The sequence below is a fragment of the Taudactylus pleione genome, unplaced genomic scaffold, assembly GCF_031769625.1.
Source record: "Taudactylus pleione unplaced genomic scaffold, aTauple2 ptg000273l, whole genome shotgun sequence".
NCBI classification, from domain to species: domain Eukaryota; kingdom Metazoa; phylum Chordata; class Amphibia; order Anura; family Myobatrachidae; genus Taudactylus; species Taudactylus pleione.
The window spans coordinates 1,298,716-1,319,930 of record NW_028284675.1 but is presented as its reverse complement, the minus strand read 5'-3'; the positions used below and the strand labels follow the sequence as shown (position 1 = coordinate 1,319,930).

Below are 21,215 nucleotides of genomic sequence, written 5' to 3'. Positions count from 1 at the left end.
GCTTGTGCTGTGCGGCACACACTAGTACACACTGTGATGGCTGAAACTAGTATTTGCATATTAACGCCGCCGTGACTCCACAAAAAATTGCAACCATGGCTGCAACTGCATCCACCTCTGAATCAGGATCACTATCTTCATTTACTATGTTCATATACAGACCTCAGAATAATGATTTGTCGAATGTTTTGTCTAAAGACTCTGCATACTGGACAGCATTAATGTAGCTTCTTTCCTTTTTGATCCATGCAGTGTTCGGCAGATAGCTAAACTGCTCCTCATAATGGTCACTAGATCACTACCTTAAGGGCCATTTACACTGTGATGTGCTCATTTCCTGTTGAGCACAGAACTATGAAACGTACTGCAGGTGGATGAGTACATACATTTACCCACAGTAACCTACTCCCTATGCTTACACTCCTTGGTTTGGGATTAACACACAAGCAAGAGGCTAATAATGGTGAATAGAACAACTGAGCATATTTTTAAACTAATGGCCATGTTAGTAACAATAAGCAGGGGTGCCAGGAGTGGGGGGAGCATTTACTAGGGTCCGGCCCTACCCCCGTAATAGGTGGCAGCACTTCGGGGAGACTGCTATTGTGTGCTGGGCTTGGAAGAGAGGCTCCTGCAGCAGCAGTCAGTCCTCTCTCTCCCTGCATGATGTATGTGTGGGGGGAGATCGAACTTGTCCCCCCCCCACACAAGATCTGCTACTGGCGCCCCCTGTGCAGTGGCCGCGCACATAGTATATTTTAGATTTTTTTGTGAGGAGGGGGTCTGGCCTCACCTCCCCGAGTCACACGTCCTCCCTGTACCGGGGCCCGGCTGAGCTTTTGGCGACCCTGACAATGAGACCCCTTCTGTTCCTTGGCAGCAATGTACCATCATTTACTATCTGCAGTAAAATGGAACACAATGCAATGTGAAACTTTTGTGATTTTGGCAATCATCATCATCATCATTGTTGTTTTATTTTCAAGGAGCCACAGAACTCCAATGTTAGTTACAAAACATACAAAATACAACTGCACATAAAAGAAGAACAAGTACGGACAAGGGTGACAAAGGAGGTGCAGACGTGGGACAGAGAGCATGGATGAACACGAGCACAGAGACTGTACGCTTACACCTCACAAGCATGGGACATTCTATACATTCTTATTGGTTAATTGAAAACAAACTTCTTTTAGTGGGTCTTTAAATTTATTCAGTTTCCTTTAAACCAACTATATTTGTATGAATTGCCAAACAATAACTTTGCTCATTGCTAATACTAACAATAGTAAAACATATACAAATATATGCTATATATTTTACACAACTTTTGATGTCATTATTTTCTTTAGTCTCAGGTTTTTGCCATGAACACACAGTTTTTATCCATTGTATTACAGTTAAAGACAGAACACGCAATAACATTTAAATTAGTTAAAATGACTGTTTGCACTAAGAGCACAAGGGTTACATTGTCCCTTATGTAAAGTCCTTGGAAACTGCTTCTACAAAGTTCGGTGCTGACATCAAGATTGTGATTGTACAGATAATGGCAAAAAGTGAGAATGCGACAAGACACAAGCGGTCAATGACTGCAGCAGCAAATTTCCATTCACTGCAGATCTCTTCTCCTTCATCCTGATCTCTGAAGCGCCTGGCTATGTACTGCACTTCCTCCAAGATCTTGGCAATCTCTGGCATGCACTCCCTTAAGCATTTCTTCTGAATGAGATCACTGTCTTCCAGTGAAGGACATGTTACTCGTCCGCACATAACTCCAGAGTCACTGTTAGGTGGACAGCAAGGACTTTCCAGCGTGTGGTAACCACAGTACATGGTGTTGCCATTGGTGGATATGTGTCCAGGTACAATGTTCATTTCAATGCTGCTAATACTTGAATGATGGTTGGGGTATATATACTTACAAGGAATAGGCCTTTTATTTTCCCCAGGTTTTCTCATCCTTAAAAACCATGCGCACCAGTTCAGCAAGATAATTCGCACCTGAAACAGAAGAGTAGTTTCTATTTAGCAGATATAAATGAATGGAAAGATAATTTTGACAAGTATTTTAAAATTCCTTGCTCTACCCAGTCATAATGTAAAGCCAGTTACTGTACCTTGAAGATTACGTGCTTTATTTACAAAGCTTCCAGGTGGGCTGCAGGTGAATTTTTAAAATGGCACCCGCAGTCAGTGTAAAGCCTGGCGTGATTTACCACACTGACTGCGGGTGCCATTTTAAAAGCGCCACATTTCTTACAGAAATTTGTATCAGTGAATATATTCTGTGTAAGTATTGTGCTGGCCAGAGTCTATGCTATCTTCTGCACCGTTATCGCCATCATATTGTCAGGTGTGAGGTTCCCACACAAAATAATTGCACACTGGCTCCCTCAATTCTTAATAAGCCTCTGATAGGCTGCCTCATAAGTAACATTTTCAAATGTTATGTGAAGCAAAATGTTGCTGCAGCTGAAAAGCCATAGGTAAGTAAGTCACCATGCACTTACCATACTCCACCTGCACATGAGCACCCCTGATACGCATCTTATAGGGGTCTGCAAGTGTCAGATACGTGTAACTGATAACTCTGGTGTAAGATGGCTGTATGTGTAGTCCAACAAATTCTGCATTAGGTGCATAACTACAACATGCAAATGCACTTGTGTCCAATTCGACATCAGCTCCTTTGCTGATTAGAGTTGGACATGTCTGTTTGCGGCTCACTGGGGAGCATGAGGTAAGAGAGAATGAACTGCAGCTGGGTGGTTAAACCAATGGTTTCAGGTATAGTTATTAAACACCCCACTACCACCACCTACCATGCAAACAGGGGGTTACAAATACTGTAAATCTACTGAAATTAAAAAGAAAACATAGAATACAAACACAGATAAATAAGATAAGTATGTGAGTTGGGATTGATTTACAATGAAAGTTAATTAAAAAAATACATTGTGTTTTTATCTAAATACATGGGCGTAACTACCATAGGTGCAAGGAGTGCAGCTGCTATGGGATGGGTACAGGATGCCGGCGGTGGGGATGCCGGCAATCAGAATTCCAACAGGGTTAGAATGCCAACACTTGTGAGTCAGTATTCTACCTCTCTTCCTACCCTAGCCCTCCCCCTCTCCTAACACTCCCTGGTGCCTGACCCTAACCTCCCCTAGTGCCTAAACCTAACTTACTTCTTCCCGCACCCAAAACCCTCCCCGCTAGTGCCTAACCCTCCCTCCCCGAGGCTTGAACCTAACCCCCCTCCCGAGTGCCTAAACTTAACCTCCCCTTCCCCACACCCTAAACCTCCCCCCCTAGTGCCTAACCCCCCCCCTCCCCCGGTGCCTAACCCTAACCCTCCCCCACAACCCCGCTACTTTCCTTCGGGATTCCAGCAGTCGGGATGTCGGTGCCAGGATTCTGACAGACGGCGGGATACCAGCGTCGGCATACTGAGCGCCAGGATCCCCGCTGTTGGGATATTGCATCCCTTGTTATATACATTTTTCACCATTGGGTGGTACATAAGGACACTTAGAAACTTTTGCCATGGAGCGTTCAAATACCTCGTTCCGCCCCTGTTTAAATAAAATCTATATTTTTTAGGAGACACCTGGGGTTTAGAGGTGATGGATGTTATCCAATGTTTTTTGTTACCTGCAGCAGAGACTCAGGCCCTGATTCAGAGCCGGACGCTCTGAAAGAACGCTCGCTCTGAATCAGGCCGTTTTTTTTTTTTCTTTTGGAGCGGCCTCGCATAGCCACACCTCCAAAACGGTGCGAGCTGTCGATCAAAATCGGCAGCCGCCCCCATTTTGGTGCGAGACCCGGAGCGACGAAGCGCCCATTGCTAGCCAGGTTTCGCGCATGCGCACGTCGGTGCCGGCTCCAGCGTGCGCATGCACCGTGGCCAAACATCGACACTCTGCGCTCGCGAGCGGGTCTGAATCAGGCCCTCTATCCTCCATTTAGATCTAACAGGACTATTCTGCTATATTATTACATTCGGCTGAATCATCTAAGTTAAATAACACAAAATAAGTTCATTAGTTAAAAGAGCCCTGAACGCTGAACTTACACTTGCTTATTTACTGTACATTTGTTTTATGTTTAGTGGTGCAGTGATACAACCGGTTTGTAGTGCAATTGGATGTAAAGGAAATGTTATATATTTTGCCCTACAACAACTATATCTAGTGTTTCACAATTGGAAATTAACGGAGAACTTTGCCCAACTGTATTTTTCTCTGATTTGCATATAGGTAATCTTCTCCATGGATCGTTGACACCACCATTACTTACTTACTGCTCTGTGATTGGCTAGGAAGGGATAGTGCACAAGGTGTGGAGGTGAAAATGAGCTGTAAAGTACATACAGTACATCTGCAGCTGTACACAGTACACCTTTGCCAGGGCCATAGCTAGAGTAGTGCGGCCGGTGCCATCGCACAGGGAACCACAGGTCAGGGAGCGCTGTTTGGGCCTGTCAAATTTCTGTTTATTATCATTCTTGCTTGTAGCTTCCTCTTATTCCATCCCCAGCATCTCCTGGCCTCTCCTATCTCTTCCCTGGCCCTTCCCCATGAAGCCATGGCCATTTTTTGGGTGCATTATGTCCCTCTGAAAAATGAAGGGGGCGCCAATGCTTCTTCTGGCACAGGGCACCAAAAAGTCTAGTTATGGCTCTGACCTTTGCTATCACATAAATATGGTTATAAACTTATAATGAATGACATTCACTTGTGCTATATTTGACTACAGGTTCCATACAATGGCAAACGCAGGATTTCTAGAGGGGGGTTTCCAAATGCTTGATTTTAGAGTGAGTGTGGCCAGTCCGTAAAAAGGGCAGAATTAGTACTTAACCAGCTTTAATATGCGTCATACAATGTGTATTATTTATTTGTCATAATTTCAGCATATACAGGATCACAGTAACCCATTAGATGTGCCAGTAGGCCATCCTGCCTGAGCTGAATGTATTTATTATAGATGTGGGCACCATTCCAGACTTTTGAAGCAAGTTCGGGAGCCTGGAGGAGCAGCAGAAGAACCTGGCACTGCCCTGGACATATATGTACATATTGGGCTCTATAGCAGTGCATCCCTAACAGTGCATGTTTTCCAGATCTCCTAGTTGGTGCACAGGTTATTTATTACTGGCTGATACATGTTAAAAGATTCACAGGTGGTGCTAATTATTTCATTTGTGATACTGAAAAGAAAATGCAGCACTAGTAACAATTTGTTATATTACTATTTCTATTGTGATCATAGTGTGGGCTGGGGAGGAGGGTTTCCAGGCAGACGGAAACCCCCCCTGCGTTTGCCTATGCCATACATGTGTGTCTTATTTTGGAGGGGACAAAGAATAGATGGACTGCATTTCTGTCCTGTGTTTTTCCCTGGTAGTCACGCCATTCAGAGTGATGACTTACAAAAACAAAGTAAAGTGGATTTTCCTTTACATACAAGACGTAGCCTTATCTATCATCTGAGGATCATTAGGTACCCACTCACTCTTATTTCTTTTTATGCCTCATGAAGGAGCTCATGAGAGGTGCAGCATTAATATTGAAGCATATGCTTCTTACCTGTCTTATGTTCCATTGAATAACAATGCCTTGCAGCATGAGCTTCCTACTCTCACTACTGGCAGCGTCTACATACAGTGCATCTTAGCTCTACTGCAAGGGAGCAGCAAATGGGAAGCAGAATTGTATTTGTATTTATTGTTTCTACAGCCAATAATTCAACAGAGGATCATAGGCGCATCTGACAGTAGGCCTGCAGCAGGTTAGATAGGAGAGTGACAATAATGGTAATGCCAATGAGTGATAAAAGGAAATTGACATTGACTTTTGAACTGAAAGGATAATATTTTTTTTCTGGAATTAAAGTGATACAATAAACAAATGATTAGTTACTAACATGTGCTCCATCACAGGAGATATAGAGGGCGGCAGATCTATTTTCCTGTGTTATCAGGGTTATATTAGACTGCAGCTGATGGTCTATGCCTTTCCTCTGTGATTTTCCCGTTTGCAGGAATTCACGGGGGAGAAGTTTCCAGAAATGTATTGTCAAAGCCGGATAATCAGCTGAGACAGAATCTTTTTACAATCAGAATCTGCGCAACGCCATCTCACGATTGGCGACAAGACTCCATCTTAGAAATAGACCACACAACGCCATTTTGTCAAAACCACAGAGTAACAATCTTCCGCAAAAAACATACCGACAGTGTTTAACATACATAAAAAATGACTTATTAGCATTAGAACACTTTTTAGTAATCCTTCCAGAAATGATGCCCTGATGTACACAAAGCCCATTCTGGGGACAACCTTGTTACCATAACAAACACAGTATACTAGGAAAGCAACTAACTATACAGCAGAATACTGTGAGTGTTTTACATATAAATTGGGAATCCCTGTATATAGACAAGTATGGCTGTGGCATTTGTAATATGGCCCAGACACTTGAATTAAATCTGCTCTTTTTCAGACAGGCTGGCACCAACACGGTTGGGGGTCTCCACCCTGTTTTGAGAGTGAAGCTCACTGCCCATAGCACATTTGCATTGCAGTTTGAAAATGTTAGTAAGAAATTATATTATATATATATATATATATATATATATATTAAATCCATCATAAATAGAATCTCATGCATAAACACCGCACATTACGCACAGTTGCGCTGCTAACATGATGCACATTAGCGAATGCACAATATCCTGCATGTGAACGCTGTTTATTAGCTGCATGCGTGCACATCTGCCCCAAATCAGATAAACCTAACTAGCGTCTTTTCCCAAACCCCTAATACTTACATAATGCACACTCACATAAAAGGTTCCATAGCTTTAAAGTATAAGATCCAAGTTTTATACATTTATTACAAATGCTGTGAAATAAAGACTATTTCGGTATCTAAGGTTTAATACGTGATAAGTAAGCCGTGTTTGGTATTGTACTGATCTGCATTTCCTCAACAGCTTTCCGGTACCATCGGTGAGAAGATCGTAACATGCATTCACAACTTATGGGCTGTAGAGACTTAAAGCAAAAGAATGTACATTGTAAAACCAACAGCCTAGATTTGCATGAGGCGGGGAAACGGAGGCAGCAAGCTGTTAGAGGCTGTTCTGTGTCCATTTGAATCAACCTGTTAAATGCCCTGTAACATACGCACCACGATGGGGAACCAATGGGATCACTACTTCTCTATTGTGTTGCCTGTTTCTGTAAGGGTATAAAGGTGTGTGTTGTGACCCAAGTCTATAGTCTTCTTGCTGATTGACGGAGGTTTCTTGCTGATGCCGGTATCTGGTCCAGAGCGCGTGCATAATGTATAACTGTATCTTGGGTCTGTATAATTCTTTGCGCTAAATTGTACTTAGATCACAGCGTGTATTATCTGTACTTTACTTGAATAATACTTTGTGCTTTGGAAACACATGTTCAAGGTCTAAAGTCTTTATTTTACTGTATGACTACGTACGCAAATAGCGTCAATTTTAGAGGTTTATAGGCAGGTTTTAGAACGTATAGGAAGGTGCGTATAGAGGTTGAAATCCAGTATCCTTAGTATGATATGTTAGAGAAAAGCCAGATAATATGCTGCACTGACCATTTCAGCCATTGGTGGACAATGGACATGATAGATTAGTAGGATACAAAATATGGCAAGTAAGATTTTCTTATTCACTTTACTAGTGTTTACAATGGTCAAGTCCATTAAATCTCTAGACTACCAATAAGATCAGATTATCTGTATCTATCATTCAAGTGAAATAAAATGCAAATACATTTACATACCTAGCTTCATCGCTATTACATAGTTACCACTACTTGTTGGTAACAGTAATGATAACTTTTACATGCTGCTGTAGAAGTTGTATTTACAGTGTTGTACTCTGATTTGTAGATCACTTATTTCAAAGAGGTTGGGGAGATGTACTAAGCCTTGGAGAGAGATAAAGAACCAACCAAACAGCTCCTAACTGTAGTTTTTCAAACAGCCTGTAAACTGACTGGAGCTGATTATCTATTTCCAAGGCTTAGTACATCTGCTCCAGGATGTTGTATAGTGGATTTTTAAAACAATCATAATGGACTATTAACACTATTGCATTGAAACATATACCTTAAATGATTTTCAATCCAGATCCACCTGTTCCTTGACCTTATACGGTATCTCCAATGTGTGTAATCTTCAATAGTATGGTGTTTGCAATGAGAATGTATTGGCAATAATGATATATATGGGCATCTTAGAGTCTGCTGAGTATGACACAGTATCAGCACTTACCCACTTAGGCATTTTTCCTGCTTGTGGGTCATGATGATGAAACTGCAGCACCAGCACTGTGACCACCACAGAGAGCCCCACAATCACCATGATGCTTGCAAAATACTGCGCTGCAAAGGAAAGACAAATAGTTCATTGACCATGGCCATATACACCTAAATGTTATATGATGTCTAATAAAAGAATGAAATTAGTTCAGAAAAGATGACACCTTAGTGTTAGTGATCCACTCTCACCAGGAGTATGAGCTGAATGTTATCAAGGGGGTGACCATAGTCATTTGCTATGGGGCTCAGCAGCACTGTAATGTATAGTACACACTTAGGGCTCTATTTATTAACATTGTTTTTACTAAAATAAAGTGAAAAAGGGTGTTTTCACACCCTTTTCACATTATTTTAGTTTCACCTAAAGTTACTAAAGGGCAATTGGAGTAGAATTCGTAAAATTCTACTCCAACCCCTAAGTATCACTTATTTTTAGTAAGCAAATCGCATTTCCCATAATTGTAATGGGAAATGTGATCCGACCAGAGTTACTAAAAATAAATTGTAAAAAATTACCGGGGAAAGCCCTGTGATAATAACGTCACCTGGAGGTGGCGTTATCCGGGGTCTCCCCCGGTTACCGGACTCCTGCCCTGCTCTAACGGAGAGAGCAGAGCCGGGAGTCGGCCCCAGTAATCAGCTGTGTGGTCTAAACAAATCACTGTAAAAAAAAAATTAACTTACCTGACTCCAGGGACCGGTGGTCGGGGCTCCGGTGAAGTCTCCCCTCCGGTCAGCTGGTCTCCCATGCTGCACTGCGGCCGGGTCATTAGGTGATCGGGTCCCAGTGCAGTATGGAATATCACCTGACCGGAGGACATTTAAGACATCACCTGAGCCCGGATCATGCAGGTAAGTTTAATGAAGGGAAAGGGAGGTGGGGGATGTTGCGGGGGGATCTGCGATCGCAGGGGGCAGGGCTTAATGACGGCGCAGGGCTTAGCGCCGGGGGGGTAGCATCGACGGTCGATCGGCGCATGCGCGGGGCACTGGTCACGGTATTTTTTTGCGAAAATACCGTGACTAATGTGCGGAGGGGATTCGCAGTGACAAAGCTTTCTCGCAAGCTCTGTCCCTGCAAGGAATTTGTAGTAAATCTCTGTGATATTGCCTGAATTCACAATGCGAATTCACTCAGTAATATCACACTACAATCTGCATTACCAATGCGGATTGTAGTAAATAGAGCCCTTAGGGGTCTAGTTACTAAGCAGTGTTAGGAGACAGAGAGAAAAGTGATAAGGTGCCAGCCAATCAGCTCCTAACTGCCATCTCACAGGTTGTGTTTGAAAAATGACAGTTGGGAGCTGATTGGCTAGCACCTTATCACTTTTCACTCTGTCTCCTAACACTGCTTAGTAAATAGACCCCTTAATATGGCTTCAGAATTTACTTGTCCGTTTCGATGATTTTCAAAATAATAATGAGGATAAAGCCGCTAATTCAGAGTTGCCAGCAATCTTCCTGATAGTGCCCAGACATTTAAGTTACATTCCTAGTTGGTATGATGTAGGGACAAACAAGAACTACTGTAGTAGAGAAGGAAGAGAGGCTCAGGTACAGGTAAGAGGAGTAATAGACAAGGAAATAACGATGAATTGTATTATGAAACACGAAATAAATGGTCAGAAAACCTGGACAATTTGATTCAAATGGACAACAAGCAGTTAGAAGGATAAATGGAAGAGAGACTGACAGGGAAAAGGATATAAAGTTACAACAAAGACATGGACAGTACTAGGAGATTTTTAACCTCTAAACTGAATAACAATAACAGTCATTCCAAAAAGTGACGCAGATCCCAAGTGGTCACCACACAACACTGCCGCAATTTCCACTTTGTCGGAAGCACTTGGCTACTCACATGTCAGTTACTAGTGCTCTGATAATACACATTCTATTTCAGTTGGTGAAATAGGAATATGTGTGTGTTATGTCATTTTTTTAGTTCCTGAATTTATAACTGTTCTATTACCTCAGTGCTATTTATTTGTTTAAAATATACATTTTGTTTACATTTTTTTAAATAGTTCAACAAATGCACAACTTGTTTTAGAATGCATTTCTATATATTAACTCTGTCTCTGATCTTTTGAACAAGAAAATAGCACTACATAATTCCCCAGCATATAAGTATTTATATTGATGAAGTATCACTAATCTCAGATACAATTCAGGGGTACATGGGCAGCCCTCTAACCTTCAGAAGTTCTGCACATTACCTTTTATCCCAGCAATAACTTAAACAATACATTTAGAGAAACACATATACACCTAAACACATGTATGTAATAATATCAGCAGATATTTTAAGGAGTCAGTGCAAATCATACATCTAGAAAAGTCAGTCCTGGGACCCTGATCTGCGGGATACCCAGATTTAGCCTCAAAAAGTCCAGGATTTTAATCTCGGGATTGGAGGCAGCAATCACCCCTCCTCAGAAACAACCAGCACAGGGCTGAAGGTCCAGGGCTCTTCCCTTTACCACAAGTGGCAGCGGGTGCGGGGGTAATAGTGTAAAATATAGAAAATAATATTGTTTTTTACAGTGGGACTACAGGTACTAGCAAGCCTGGCCCGGCATGATGGCACTTGTTGAACTGCAAGTGCCAGCATACCCAGACATTCTGTGCCCATTGGCACCTGTAGTCCCCCTGCTATGGCATTACCACCTCGCGACGATTTCTGCCCCATATTTTCCCGTACCACCCAAGGCTGAGAAGTCCGGGACTGGTTACTGATTTGGGGGGACACCACGTCATAATTTCCTGTACTGATTTTTTTTTTTTTTTACGCATAGCTAAGCCTGTACTGATCACACTGATCTGTGCAGTGATTTCAGCCTGCCCACAAAAGAGAAGCTGCTCTTCAGTGACGTACAGGAACTTGGAATATGATTAACAGGGAGGGACTTATATATGCAATCCAAAACATGCAAGATTCATCATTTCCGGGTTGACGTTTTGCTTCAATTTGAGACCCTGATTTGGCTGGGGGAACCATTGGTTTGTGTACAACTCTGCGCATGTGCAGGATCTGTACTGTGCATGTACAGATCTCCTTCCCCGAGTTTGCTCGCAGTGTACAAAGTTGCAGCGGCTGTGCTTGGTTAATGTGATTACATACTTTGAGATATAGTTGGCTATTTGTCATACATTTAGTTATTTGCTTGTTTTGGACCCATCTTAGTATATAAAAAATGTCATGTCATTTTGTGATAATAATTTTAACTGAATACTCTTCATTAACCCCTTTTAACCCGATTTTCTTTTCTAGTCCCCCCAATTCACATATCGGAAGTCAGTGCTCAACAATGGCTACTTACCACACAGTTGAGAACATGGATGTAGTCATCAGCTAATCTAAGGCAAGGAAGTTGGACTTCAAGCCATATAAAATCTCTCTACATGGAACAGTCATTTATTCATTATCATTCCTGAGGAAGACCACTTTGGAAGATGAAACACATTGGATCTATACAATACACCCATGGTCCACCACAGATATTTGTTATACTTCTACTATACTTGGACCTTGTATACCTACCTGTGGGCAAAGTGGAGGCACCATGCTCAAGTACCAAAAAGCAAGATTATTACTGCAGAATATATAGAATTATGGCAGACTTGAAGAGCACATCAACAGTGAGTTCCCATTGCTTCATGCCATTTATTACACTCACACTGCTACATTCATTTAAATACACGTTACACTTTTTCATGTTACAAAATACAAATCATTATACTAAACTATCATTTACAAGGCATAGCGCTTGTAGCATAATCACTTTTTTGATGAGTGATTTAGCCTCTCTGACACTGTGAGACAGCGGTACTGCCTTACAGTACATTGCTGGGACACATTCAGCCCCCTAACCCTACCATACTGTACATTTACTAGAGATTACCATTAAAGGGACAGTTCTTCCCCTTTTCACTATATATCTCATTGTTTAATCTATTTCCTCCACCAAAAGGAATGTTATGCAATCATTTTACATCAATGTATCTGGTTAAATATGTATCTATCAGAAAGCAAAAAAAAAGGACGAAGACAATATCTTACTCTTACTTATTATAATGTGACTATGATTTTGGTAATATGTAGGACTGTGAACCAATCACAAATGTTGATTCATCTTTTATTTGTAGACGCTGTTCTGTCATTTTTGGATAAATTATAATGTAGCATAATTATGTGTAATCTATAAAATTGACAGCACAGAATAGTGATAACTGTTTATCTATACAGTAGATAAAGTCATAGGGCTCTATTTACTACAATCCGCATATTGAATGCAGATTGTAGTGTGATATTATCGACTGAATTCGCATTGTGAATTCAGGCAATATCATAGGGATTTACTACAAATTCCTTGCAGGGACAGAGCTTGCGATAAAGCTCTGTCCCTGCGAATCCCCTCCGCACACTAGTCAAAATTTTTTTGCCAAAAATACTGTGACAAAGTGCCCGCGCATGCGCCTACCGGCCGCCGCTGCTACCCCCGGCGCTAAGCCCCACCCCCTGGTGCTAAGCCCCGCCTCACACAACCCCCCCTTCCCTTAATAGCACTTACCTGCATGATCCGGGCCTCCGGTGATGTCCTCCATGCGTCCGGTCAGGTGATATCCCATACTGCACTGGGACCCGATCACCTGATGACCGGGCCGCAGTGCACTATGGGAGACCAGCTGACCGGAGGGGAGACATCACCGGAGGCACGATCACCAGTCCCTGGAGTCAGGTAAGTAAAAAAAAAATTTGACAATTTTTTTTATCTTTTTTTTACAGTAATCAGCTTGCGATCTGTTTAGACCACACAGCTGATTACTGGGACCGACTTCCGGTTCTGCTTTGCCCGTTAGAGCAGAGTAGGAGGCCGGTAACCGGGGAGACCCTGGATAACGCCACCTCCAGGTGGCGTTATTATCACAGGGACTCCTTAGGTATTTTTTTCACAATTTATTTTTAGTAACTTTGGCCAGATCACATTTCCCATTACAGTTATGGGAAATGCGATCTGTTTTACTAAAAATAAGTGATACGTAGGGGTTGGAGTAGAATTTTCCGAATTTTACTCCAATTGACCTATAATAACTATAGGTGATACTAAGATAATGTGAAAAGGGTGTGAAAACACCCTTTTTTCACTTTATTTTAGTAAAAATAATGTTAATAAATAGAGCCCTTAATCATGGAAGTCTACTGTCTTTGCTTTTTACTCATTTCACTCATCATATATACTCTAATACTTACTGTATGAACTCCTGTTCCAAAGTACCTTAAAATGATAGGTGTTCATCATTTGGCACAACATGAACTCACAGTGGAATGACAGTGCAGAACACTGTAATAGCCTCCATCCATCTCTCATTTGTATGGATGTCCTTAGACTCCTTGTTCATAGTAGGAAATGACAGAGCACCATATGCTGGGAGCAGTACATAAACACAGAAACAGAAAGCTGACTTATTTTACTTGGCTGGATAGAGATGGGGCCACAATCCTCACTGTGAAATGTTATTTTAGATTGCCACCTTCTGTTACATAAGACCATTAGCCTTGTAATCTGTCTAAGACCTTAATAAAGAAGGTTGGCAGCCATTTACAGCTCACTGTTTTTTGGGAAAGAAAATATCTGCAACATGCTGGTGATATTTCCTCTCCTATATGACTTAGAAAAACATATTCTTTACCTAAATTGCCTTTCAGTGCTGTTATCTTATTACTTATAGATTAAATGCAGAAAGTATTATAGGAAAGGAAACAGGGTTGTCTTATCAGCAGTGTGGGCCCTGGGCAAAGCAATGCACTGGGGCCCCTACCCACCCATTCACAGGAATAAAACGTAAATGGTCAATAAAATTAAACTCTCCTGCATGCTCATCAGACCTCGCACACATGCAGAGAGACTCTATCTGACTGGTCTATTGCAGAGCTTAAATTGGGTAAATTCGCACTGTACATATCCACAAAGCGAATAGATGCAAAAACGGCAATGAAGACTTGTGACTGGAGAGGTAGAACCCTCTTGGGAAGGGGTGATCTCATGCATGTTGAATACAGTAAGAAACACATTTATAAGCCTGTTAGCGGAAATACACTTTGGTCCAAATGTAATAGGGTGAGAGTTTAGAAAATGTGAGAGTTTAGCAGTAAAACTCTCACACTAATACAATGGTCAAGTTGTATTTTCAATACAGGAAACACCTGGATGAGAGTTTAAGGGGCATATGTATCAAAGCTTGATGTGAGATAAAATTGTGAAATATATATCACCAACCAATCAGCTCCAAACTAGGGGTGTGCACCGGCCACTTTTCGTGTTTTGTGTTTTGGATCTGCATCTTTCTTCGTGTTTTGGATCTGGATTGGTTTTGCCAAAACCACCCTTCCGTGTTTTGGGTTCTGGGTTTTGTGTTTTGGATCTGTATTTTTTTTAAAAAAAAGCATAAAAACAGCTAAAATCACAGAATTTGTGGGTTTTTCTGCTCCTATGCTATTATTAACCTCAATAACCTTAATTTCCACTAATTTCCAGTCTATTCTGAACACCTCACAATAGTGTTTTTATGTCCAAAAGGTTGCACCGAGGTAGCTGGATGACTATGCTAAGCGACACTAGTGTTTTTATGTCCAAAAGGTTGCACCGAGGTAGCTGGATGACTATGCTAAGCGACACGAGTGGGCGGCACAAACACGTGGCCCATCTAGGAGTGACACTGCAGTGGCAGACAGGATGGCAGTTTGAAAAACTAGGCCGCAAACAGTACATAGGGCCTGATTCAGAGCCGGACGCAATTAGCGTTCGCTTGTCTTGAAAATAGGGGTGGCTATTCAAATGAACCGTTCGCTCTTTGCGGTCTGTTCACGCCTCTAGGTCTGAATGAGCGAACAAAACTTGCGGTCGTTTTTTGTAAAAATACGCCCCCAGGCCGCTCGCATCCTACGTCATGTCCGCTATTTATTAGATTAATCGAGTACATTGACCAGCTTATGAACTGCTCGCTATTCTTGTGGTTGGTTTTTGCTACCACAATTTTGCGAGCAGTTCTGGCTATAAAATAACCCAGTGACGCGGTCAATGACGCTGCTGTATTAATTATGCACACCCTTAGAAATGCCCGTTTTGACCTTTAAGCACGCCTGCGTTAGGATCTCCACTCCCCGTTTTCAAGCACCTTCCCCTGTTACCACCCACATACGCCTCATTCTGTCACTCAAAATAGCAGGCATTCGCTATTTAGCGAACAAACGATTTTCGGCCGCACTGACTGGTTCGCGTATGCGTATTACGATCCGTACGAATGCGCAGTTGGGCAAACATCGCTCGGAGCGAACGAGCGGCCGCTTACGAGCGGCTCTGAATCAGGCCCATAATGCAAAGAAAAAAAAAAAGGTGTAAGATGGGATTGTCCTTGGGCCCTCCCACCCACCCTTATGTTGTATAAACAGGACATGCACACTTTAACAAACCAATCATTTCAGCGCCAGGGTCTGCCACACGACTGTGGCTGAAATGATTGGTCCGTTTGGGCCCCCACAAAACAAGCTGGCAATTAATCTGTCTCTGCACAAACTGGCTCTACGGAGGCAAGATGTTGTCCTCATCCTCCTCATTCACCAATTCCTCACCCTCTTCAGTGTTGTGTACATCCTCATCCTCACAGAGTATTAATTCGTCCCCGCTGGAATCCACCACCACAGGTCCCTCTGTACGTTCTGGAGGCTGGTCTCCCTGGAAGAGTTGATAATTCATTTTTATGAACATCGTCTTCTCCACATTTTGTGGAAGCAACCTCCTACGCCTTTTCGCTGACAAGGTTCCCGGCTGCACTAAACACTCTTTCGGAGTACACACTGGAGGGGGGGCAACTCAGGTAAAATAGAGCCAGTTTGTACAGGAGGCCTCCAAATTGCCTCTTTTTCCTGCCAGTAAATGTACGGACTGTCTGACATGCCTACTTGGATGCTGTCACCGATGTAATCCTTTAACAGACAGACGCACGCTTGTCGCTGCTGCTTTGAGGATGCAGGTGCGGCTACAGCTCACACAATTCACAAAGACAGAAAAAAAAGAAGAATTTTTTATTTTTTGTGGAGCGCACTTTGAGGGTTACACCACCCTTTAACAGACAGACGCACGCTTGTCGCTGCTGCTTTGAGGATGCAGGTGTGGCTACTGCGCATACATTTCACACACAAACACAGAAAAAAAGAAGATTATTTTATTTTGGTTGGAGCGCACTTTGGGGGTTACACCACCCTTTAACAGACAGACGCATGCTTGTCGCTGCTGCTTTGAGGATGCAGGTGCGGCCACAGCCCACACAATTCACAAAGACAGAATAAAAAAGAAGAATTTTTTCATTGTTTGTGGAGCGCACTTTGAGGGTTACACCACCCTTAAAAGACAGACGCACGCTTGTCGCTGCTGCTTTGAGGATGCAGGTGCGGCTACAGCCCACAAATTTCACAAAGACAGAAAAAAAGAAGAATTTTTTATTTTTTGTGGAGCGCACTTTGGGGGTTACACCACCCTTTAACAGACAGACGCACGCTTGTCACTGCTGCTTTGAGGATGCAGGTGCGGCTACAGCCCACACAATTCACAAAGACAGAATAAAAAAGAAGAATTTTTTTATTTTTTGTGGAGCGCACTTTGAGGGTTACACCACCCTTCAACAGACAGACGCACGCTTGTCGCTGCTGCTTTGAGGATGCAGGTGCGGCTACAGCCCACACAATTTACAAAGACAGAATAAAAAAGAAGAATTTTTTCATTGTTTGTGGAGCGCACTTTGAGGGTTACACCACCCTTAAAAGACAGACGCACGCTTGTCGCTGCTGCTTTGAGGATGCAGGTGCGGCTATAGCCCACACAATTCACAAAGACAGAAAAAAAAAGAATTGTTTTATTGTTTGTGGAGCGCACTTTGAGGGTTACACCACCCTTTAACAGACAGACGCACGCTTGTCGCTGCTGCTTTGAGGACAGTATCATATGAGGTGACAGTAGACTTGTCAGAAATTGTTGGCACGTCCTTCAGTCCGGACCAGATGTCCAAACCGGCCCTTGACTTATGATACAGGCAGACGCTTGGTGCTGCTACTGTGTTGATGCACGTGTGGCTACATCGTACACAAATCACAAACACAGAAAAGAAATTGTTTTTTATTTTTTGGAGCACTTTGGGGGTTACACCACCCTTTAACAGACTTATGGGACACAGGCGCATGCTTGGCGCTGCTCCTTTGTTGATGCACGTGCAGCTACAATGCACACAATTCACAAAGACAGAAAAAAAAGAAGAATTTTTTATTTTTTGTGGAGCGCACTTTGAGGGTTACACCACCCTTTAACAGACAGACGCACGCTTGTCGCTGCTGCTTTGAGGATGCAGGTGCGGCTACTGCGCATACATTTCACACACAAACACAGAAAAAAAGATTATTTTATTTTGGTTGGAGCGCACTTTGGGGGTTACACCACCCTTTAACAGACAGACGCACGCTTGTCGCTGCTGCTTTGAGGATGCAGGTGCGGCTACTGCGCATACATTTCACACACAAACACAGAAAAAAAGATTATTTTATTTTGGTTGGAGCGCACTTTGGGGATTACACCACCCTTTAACAGACAGACGCACGCTTGTCGCTGCTGCTTTGAGGATGCAGGTTGAATCTAGACGGGATTTGGAACCGGGGACACACTACCTCCATCAATTGTCTAAATCCCACTGCACTAATGGCGGATACCGGACGCACGTCTAACACCAACATAGCAGTCAAGGCCTCAGTTATTCGTTTTGCTTCAGGATGACTGCTGTCGTACTTCATCCTCCTCGCTAAGGACTGTTGGAGGGTCAATTGTTTAGTAAAAGTATTGTTGTTCCTACTTCCTCTCTGGGATGATGAACAACTCCCAGCAGCAGCAACAGCGCTAGGAGGAAATGGTTCTTGATCTTTCCCTAATTTATTTTTATCGGAGAAAGTTTGGTCCTCCATATATGTTATAGTGATATATACGTGCGGCTAAGGTACACACAAACACAGAAAATTATTTTTTATTTTTGTTGGAGACTAGTGCACTTTGTGGGTTACACCACCCTTTAAGAAATGAGCCAGCCGAACCCTTTACTTATGGGACACAGGCGCACGCTTGGCGCTGCTCCTTTGTTGATGCACGTGCAGCCACAGCGCACACAATTCACAAACACAGAAAATATTTTATTATTTTGTTTGGAGTGCCCTTTGGGGGTTACAGCACCCTTTAACGGACAAGCCAGCCGACCCTTTACTTATGGGACACAGGCACACGCTTGGCGCTGCTCCTTTGTTGATGCACGTGCAGCCACAGTGCACACAATTCACAAACACAGAAAATATTTTTTTTATTTTGTTTGGAGTGCACTTTGGGGGTTATGGCACCCTTTAACGGTCAAGCCAGATGGCCCTTTACCTATGACACAGGCACACGCTTGGCGCTACTTTGTTGATGCACGTGCGGTTACTGTGCACACAATTCACAAACACAAAAAATTATATTTTTTTATTTTGTTTGGAGTGCCCTTTGGGGGTTACAGCACCCTTTAATGGACAAGCCAGCCGGCCCTTTACTTATGGGACACAGGCGCACGCTTGGCGCTGCTCCTTTGTTGATGAACGTGCAGCCACAGCGCACACAATTCACAAACACAGAAAATATTTTTTTATTTTGTTTGGAGTGCCCTTTGGGGGTTACAGCACCCTTTAACGGACAAGCCAGCCGGCCTTTTACTTATGGGACACAGGCGCACGCTTGGTACTACTTTGTTGATGCACGTGCGGCTACTGCGCACACAATTCACAAACACAAAACAATATATTTTTTTATTTTGTTTGGAGTGCACTTTGGGGGTTACAGCACCCTTTAATGGTCAAGCCAGCTAGCCCTTTACTTATGACACAGGCACATACTTGGCACTACTTTGTTGATGCATGTGCTGCTACTGCGCACACAATTCACAAACACAAAAAAATATATTTTTTTCTTTTTTTTGGAGTGCACTTTGGGGGTTACAGCACCCTTTAATGGTCAAGCCAGCCGGCCCTTTACCTATGACACAGGCGCATGCTTGGCGCTACTTTGTTGATGCACGTACGGCTACTGCGCACACAATTCACAAACACAAAAAAATATATTTTTTTATTTTGTTTGGAGTGCCCTTTGGGGGTTACAGCACCCTTTAATGGACAAGCCAGCCGGCCTTTTACTTATGGGACACAGGCACACGCTTCGTACTATTTTGTTGATGCACGTGCGGCTACTGCGCACACAATTCACGAACACAGAAATGTTTTGGTTTTTTTTGCACTTGGGGGGAGCATCCCTGATGGACAGAGCACCCCCTGGACAACACTACAGCACCCCTTTAGGACTGGGACACTGCACAGGACTTTGGAGTGGACACAGCCCCTATGGACAACTGACTGCACAACACAGTCCAGCCAGCCCCTATGGACTTTGGAGGAGTGGACACAGCCCCTATGGACAACAACAGCACAGCACAACACAGCCAGCCCCTATGAACTTTGGAGGAGTGGACACAGCCCCTATGGACAACAGCAGCACAGCACAACACAGCCAGCCCCTATGGACTTTGGAGGAGTGGACACAGCCCCTATGGACAACAGCAGCACAGCACAACACTACACTACACAGCCCAGCCAGCCCTAACTCCCACCCTCCCTCTTCACTGTCCACAGCCGAGTGACAAAATGGCGCCGACGCGGGTACCTTATATAGAATCCAAAAACCGCGAGACCCGGAAGGCGGGATGATGACGTTTTGCCTCGATTTCAGATCCGAGTCAGGCGGGAAAAGTCGAGCCTGACTCGGATCGGCCTCGGATCGGCCTCGGATCGAGGGGCTCAGGGGGGTTCGGATTTCAGAAATCCAAACCCGCTCACCCCTACTCCAAACTATAATTTCTTAAACACAGCCTGCAAACAGAAAGTTAGAAGCTGATTGGTTGGTGATATATATCTCACTATTTTATCTCACATCAAGCTTTGATACATGTGCTACTAAATCTTGAGAGTTTTTTGTAGTCTGAAAAACATTCGAGTTTGCTCTGTTTTGTGACTTTATTACATTTGGCCCTATATGTGGGTGCATTTTTTGTTTTGTAATATACGCTCAATTTACAAACTATCATGCATCAGCCCTGCTGTATGAAAAAAAGCTGAGGCACAAAACTGACACTTAATTTTATTCTGTAATTGTTTTTGTTATCATTTCCTATTTGGTTATAAGTGTTTGTGTAAAGGAATAGTTACTCACACAAACACTTAACACACTGATGTGTACATCCAAGCCAGAGTGATGATGACAGCCGCCAGTGCAGACAGGGCCCAGTGCCAGGGCCGTAGCTAGGGTAGTGCGGCCGGTGCCATCGCACAGGGCACCACAGGTCAGGGGTCGCTGTTTGGGCCTGTAAAATTTCTGTTTATTATCAATCTCTTCCCTGGCCCTTCCTCATGAGGCCATTCCCCTTTTTTGGGTGCATTATGTCCCTTTGAAAAATGAGGGGGGTGCCAATGCTCTTTCTGGCACAGGGCACCAAAAAGTCTAGTTACGGCTCTGCCCAGTGCCCAGTATATAAATGAGGCGTGGCCAATTACGGGGTGTACCCAGTCATGCATGATAAGTCCCAATGGAGATGCTATGCTAGAGCAAATTGTGATCGACACAGAAGGGGCTATTATTGCTCCTTAGCTGATCTTAGCACCCTGTCAGCAACTCTGTGTTTGGATCCCAATGAGGGATCCTCCCTCATTCTCATTAATCACACACAACTGCA

The 21,215-nt window shown here is 43.2% G+C and overlaps 1 protein-coding gene across 3 annotated transcripts in view; it reads right to left on the bottom strand.

Moving 5' to 3' along the window:
* Positions 1-966: 966 nt before the first annotated feature.
* The window catches only part of LOC148513720 (neuronal acetylcholine receptor subunit alpha-7-like), a 248,064-nt gene continuing 227,815 nt past the window's right edge, over positions 967-21,215 (bottom strand). For all 3 annotated transcript variants that reach the window (XM_088481464.1, XM_088481466.1, XM_088481465.1), the window contains 2 exons: positions 8,323-8,432; positions 967-2,004 (listed from right to left, as the gene is read on the bottom strand). In XM_088481464.1, the coding sequence (XP_088337590.1) occupies positions 1,480-2,004; positions 8,323-8,432 (635 nt within the window). In that variant the 3' untranslated portion in view covers positions 967-1,479. The remainder of the gene's footprint in view (positions 2,005-8,322; positions 8,433-21,215) is intronic.